This window comes from Melanotaenia boesemani, chromosome 23 (assembly GCF_017639745.1).
Source record: "Melanotaenia boesemani isolate fMelBoe1 chromosome 23, fMelBoe1.pri, whole genome shotgun sequence".
NCBI classification, from domain to species: Eukaryota; Metazoa; Chordata; class Actinopteri; order Atheriniformes; family Melanotaeniidae; genus Melanotaenia; species Melanotaenia boesemani.
In genome coordinates this window covers 18,066,049-18,071,650 of record NC_055704.1, presented here as the reverse complement: position 1 = coordinate 18,071,650, position 5,602 = coordinate 18,066,049, and the positions used below count along the sequence as shown (strand labels likewise).

The window sequence follows — 5,602 nt, the reverse complement described above, 5'->3', positions numbered from 1 at the left end:
GGTCAGCTCCTGTAGATACAAAGACATATTCTCTCTCTCTCTTTTTTTTTTTTTTTTTTCTTTTTGCTTTTACAACATTTATCTGTGTGCTCATTTGTGTATGTGTGATTGATTGAGTCATTGTTCAGTGGAGACAAAGCTTGTGACATCACAACTCTCCATACATGGCTGAGAAATCTAATTCTGTGAATTCATCATGCTGACCATGCAGAATGAAGCGCACAGTGCAAAGTGCTTGTCAATTATGTATATAGCCTATAGTACAAAGGGAGTCATTCTGGCTTGACATGAGCCATGGCAGCCTGATATAACCTCTCACATAGTTAATGAGGTAAAACTTAGTGATGACTGGCAAAAAATCAGCCTTGTAACGCCTTTGTATAATTCATCCTGAATCTCAAACACACTATTTTAAACATTTTTTTTAGCATTTTTTTAAAGGGATTATGATAAATGTGGTTCATACTGTGTGTATACGTGTGGTAAAACAGTAATCAGCTCCGTGTGGACTGTAGTAACGCGTTACAGACCAGCAGTGGCCCCGTTGAGCAGATGTTACCGTCAGACAAACGGTCGTTGGTGCTGCTGCAACAAGAGACAAGACGCGTCTTGGATCACAAATAGGGGGGATGCAGGGCGCATGCGCTGTGCGCTCCGTTTACTGTAGGATATTCACCGTAAAGGGAAAAAAGGGGCAGGCACCAAATGAAGCTTTTTAAAAACAGCCAAAAAAGAAAACCCCGACTCGTGCTATGTAAATAACCAACTGGAGTGACAAAATTGGATTATCAACAGGTAGGATTTTTTTTTTTTTTTTTTTTTTTGAAGGGGGAGGGGGGGCGATCGTGTGATCGACTGTCTCTGTCCTTCTCTCGGTTATGTTTTTCTGGCCTTGTCTTATGTGGTGGCAGCGATTCTGGGCAATTCGTAGCGGAGACTGGAAATTATTCTAGTCTAATGGACGTGCGGATCCGCTACAGTGTTATGCTCCATCCAGCCGACTGGGATGCAAAGACGATCATTTCATTCTATTGCGCTTTTAGCTGAAATCAGTCGGATTCAAACAAAAAGAAGACACATTTAAACGCGTAAGTAGACACAAACGCTTTTTAAGAATAAAGATTTTAGCATAAGTTATGCATTTCATTGAAAATACACAATGAAATAACATCCCACAATTATCCGACTTCTTATTTCTCGCCATAATTTTATTTTTATCTGTCCGGGTGATAATAACCTGCGCATCGATAAGCAAAATGATGTAAAGATGAAGTTCATCATGTTAGAAATCTATTATGTTCTGATGACTCTAATTAGTAATATGTAAAATGATGTGGAAAATGGAGACTGACTCGATAGACGCCCTAATGAAAACACCGCTTATTAGAGACCCGTAATCCATTTAACCTTTAATCAGACAAAACACGGATGCTTTTTTTTTATATGCAGCCTTGGTTTTTTTCTTTCTATTTTTAATGATGCATAAAGACATGGCGAGTGAATCGAGGTTCCACTGATTTTAGAGGCGCCCTCAGTTCTGCAGGGTGTAGGCAAGGCTGCGATCAAGAAACGCTTATTTTGGTCTGCATTTGTCTTTTTGTTTCACAGTGCGCTGAAAAGGTCCCCAACCCCCTCCCTACAGACGAAAAAGAGAGGGGGGGTGGAGGGGATAAATTCAATCCAAGCCCTTGCTACTGTGAAACTCGTTTATTTCTAACGAACATAATTGCGTCGTTTGTTAATGAAAGCAGGACTGCGCTGTTGTCATCTCAGTGCTTTTTGTTCAGGAATTTCCGAAGCAACATGAATGAAAGAAATGTATCACTCCAATTAACGGATTTGTGATTAATGATAAAGCTCTATCATCTTTACACATAGCATGAGAGAGATTTCTAAATGCTTAAATGCAAACAACAATCAGTTTATTGAAAGCTAGAGGAGAATTACAGCTCATCACATCCTAGATTGTGTAAGTGCAGGTGAAAAAAAATGCAGCTGTTGTTTAGGACTGATTGCTGATGGGTGGCGATGTTTTTCAGGATTTTTTTCTTCCTTTTTTTCTTTTATAGGTGTGATGAGACAAAGGAACAAAGGATGCCTTAGAGGAGAGGTTGCCTATATGCCTGGAAACCTCTTCAAAGCACACTGCCACATGGATCTAACACCACCCTCTGTCATCTATAGATCATGATACTCGGCTGAAGCTATTTCGCTATCTTTATGATCCCTCCTCCATCTATGGCGAACTATAGCCATGCAGGAGACCACACCATCTTGCAGAATGTATCTCCTCTTGCCACGTTCCTCAAACTGACCTCTTTGGGTTTCATTATTGGAGTCGGTGTGGTAGGGAACCTCCTGATATCCATCCTGCTGGTCAAAGACAAGAGCCTTCACCGAGCACCCTACTATTTTCTGCTGGACCTGTGCGCCTCTGATATTCTGCGTTCTGCCATCTGCTTCCCCTTTGTCTTCACCTCAGTAAAGAATGGATCTGCCTGGACCTATGGTACACTGACCTGCAAAGTGATTGCCTTCCTGGGTGTGCTCTCCTGTTTCCACACAGCTTTCATGCTGTTTTGTGTCAGTGTCACTCGCTACCTGGCCATTGCACATCACCGTTTCTACACCAAGAGGCTGACTTTCTGGACGTGTTTAGCTGTCATCTGCATGGTATGGACGTTGTCGGTGGCGATGGCGTTCCCGCCGGTTCTAGACGTAGGGACGTACTCTTTTATCCGAGAGGAGGACCAGTGCACATTTCAGCACCGTTCCTTCAGGGCAAATGATTCACTGGGCTTCATGCTCCTGCTGGCACTTATCCTCCTGGCCACACAGCTGGTTTACCTCAAACTCATTTTCTTTGTCCACGACCGTCGAAAGATGAAGCCTGTCCAGTTTGTGCCTGCCGTCAGCCAGAACTGGACCTTCCATGGGCCAGGTGCCAGCGGACAGGCAGCCGCCAACTGGCTGGCTGGATTTGGTCGAGGCCCCACCCCACCTACTTTGCTAGGCATCCGACAAAACAGCAACGCAGCAGGCCGCAGGCGTCTATTAGTATTGGATGAATTCAAAACAGAGAAGAGGATTAGTAGAATGTTCTACATCATGACGTTTTTCTTCCTGGCTCTATGGGGGCCCTACCTGGTTGCGTGTTACTGGCGGGTTTTTGCAAGGGGCCCTGTAGTTCCTGGAGGCTACCTGACAGCGGCCGTATGGATGAGCTTTGCCCAAGCTGGGGTCAATCCCTTCATCTGCATCTTCTCCAACAGGGAGCTTCGGCGCTGCTTCAGCACCACACTCCTCTACTGCAGAAAATCCAGGTTACCAAGGGAACCCTACTGCGTTATATGATGGTTTTGCTATCTTTTTCTTTTTGTTTTAATTCTCATCTATGTCTCTATTACCCTGATTGATCTTGATCTGGGCGTGTGCCCATTGTACAGCGCACTCTCTCTTTTTATCTCTGTTCTCTTCATCCTCCAGTTTTCTCCTGCCCTTCATTCTCCTACTAACCCTTCTTTGTGCCAGTCATGTGGCTCTGCTGGGGTGATTGAATATGAAAAGTCTGACACACATGGAGGCTGAAGGGAATGGGAATATGCAGGAGGTGTGGATTCCCTCCTGTGTTTATGTTCTAGTAAACAGACATTGTGGAAGGCCATGCCATTGCAGAGAAGCAAAAAGTTTGAAAAAAAAAAGAACAAATGGTGAAAAGAAAACCTCCTTTGCTTTGGATATTTAGAAGATGCGTTACTCTGTGATGTGTGAAATACAAATGAAAAGAAAAAAGAACATTACACAACAACAACAAAAAAAGATACCTCTCAAGGAATCACTGGAAATGTTTTACATTTAAAGAGTTGCACTAAAAAGAAGATGTAAAGATGCTATTTTTTTTCTTTTTACCTCTTTGGTCAACAGTTGCCAGCTGCATTGCAAGGACAACGTTTTTCTTTCCCTTTCTACCCCCAAACTAAAAAAAAAAAAAAAAGATGAATGCTTTAATTTGCAACAGACTACACAACCGCTGTAAGTAGAGCAAAACTTGGTGACTGTTGGGATACACCGAGAGGATAAAATGGTTTTAATGTAAGTGATATCTTTTTCATTTACTGGGCGGGGGCTTAATGGGGATTTACAATGTGTGGTTTTTGAAGTTGCAACTTAAAATTAGAAATAATTTCTTGTAGTTTTACAACCCATATGTCCCTAGTGTCTGACACTGTTATTTTCTTAACACCTTTTACAAAAAAAAAAAAAAAAAAAGAAAAAGAAAAAGAAAAAAAGAGCAAAAAATGATGACATGAGTGTATGGATTTGAAAAAAAAAAAAAAGATTTTTAAAACTTTGTGCTTAAAAAAGACATTGAAGAAGTAGTTAGGTGTTTCATCATATCCATGTACCTAAACACTATCATGTTGTTACAGTATTGCTGATGCCACTCCGGGTGTTCTTGCCTTAAAGGTTATGATATTGTCATGTCTTTTTTTTGTCATTCACTCCTAAAAAAGTTTTTTTTTTGTTTCTTTTAGATTCAAAAGGAGTTTTATTCCTTGTCATGTTAACGCAAAGTGCATGTCCATTTTTAAAAGCTGGTCCACTCCCATGAACATCACAGGCCATATACACCGAGCAGCCAATTTTTATCCTGCAATGGATTGCTACACCCCACAGAGTGCGCAGAGCACAGGGAGTGTGTGTGCGAGTGTGAGTGTATGTTTCAATGTATGCATGTGTTAATGTGTGTTACAGCAAGGATGTGTTTGAACCAGACAACAGTCACTTCAAGACCAGAGCCTTAGTATGAAATCTTGCACAATTTGTAAAAAATGTAAAAGGATTATAAAAAAAAAAAGAGAAAGAGACATTTAAGGCACACCGTCTTGTTTCTACTTTCCCTACATTTGCTCTCTACTGATTGTTTTCAATGACTTACTTTTTTCTCTTGTGGCCATTTTAATATTTATTATGTATTCATTTTTGTATATTATAGATAGTGTGTAAGTATGTGAGTCTTTCATTTTTAAAGTCCCGAATGTGAGTACAGTTTCAGTTAGGATTGCATTTGCTGAAAGTTAACTGTGTAATCTGTTGCTTTTTTGAAAATAAAAAGTTTCCATTTTGCAAATTTCATTTTTTTCCCCCTTTAATCTACATCATTGGGCAAAAATCGTATGGACATGTCAACAACCAGTGAACCTCTACAAAATTAAATTGTTTTTGAGATGGTGGAGTGGTATATGGTAAAGTGATGCATTTGAGATTTTTTCTACATGTTAAAAGAGTAAAAGCATTACTTTAAGTAGCTAAAATTAATGACTAAAGGTTGCATGTGTATAAGTTGTTTCTAAAGGTTTCTACAAGGTTTTATAGAAATGACTTCTGGAAATGCTTTTGATAGGAGAAGGCTGCAATGTTTCAAATGTTTCACGTTTAAAATGCATTTTTTTGAGTCTTTAGAGCAGCTTGCCACAACAGAATATATGTTAAACATTGTCACTGAATGTGTTTGATATTCATGGCGATTATTACCATTAAATAAGTCCCTGGGTTCAATCCCCCTCTGAAGGTTTTCCCCCTGTGTAACAGAAGAATACCC

The 5,602-nt window shown here is 40.3% G+C and overlaps 1 protein-coding gene across 2 annotated transcripts; it reads left to right on the top strand.

Annotated features, from left to right (window-relative positions):
• Positions 1-650: 650 nt before the first annotated feature.
• On the top strand, positions 651-4,293 carry gpr85 (G protein-coupled receptor 85). Of its 2 annotated transcripts, none has more exons than XM_041976910.1 (2): positions 651-795; positions 2,070-4,293. In XM_041976910.1, exon 2 carries the CDS (start codon positions 2,221-2,223, stop codon positions 3,352-3,354), a length of 1,134 nt encoding a protein of 377 aa, XP_041832844.1. In that variant the 5' UTR covers positions 651-795; positions 2,070-2,220; the 3' UTR covers positions 3,355-4,293. The 2 variants fall into 2 exon arrangements, with proteins under 2 accessions (XP_041832844.1, XP_041832845.1); XM_041976911.1 differs by lacking the exon at positions 651-795 and adding an exon at positions 816-1,088.
• Positions 4,294-5,602: the final 1,309 nt, after the last annotated feature.

Excerpts from the sequence above, each read along its gene's own strand:
- gpr85 (XM_041976910.1), top strand. The coding sequence starts at position 2,221 with ATGATCCCTCCTCCATCTATGGCGAACTATAGCCATGCAGGAGACCAC.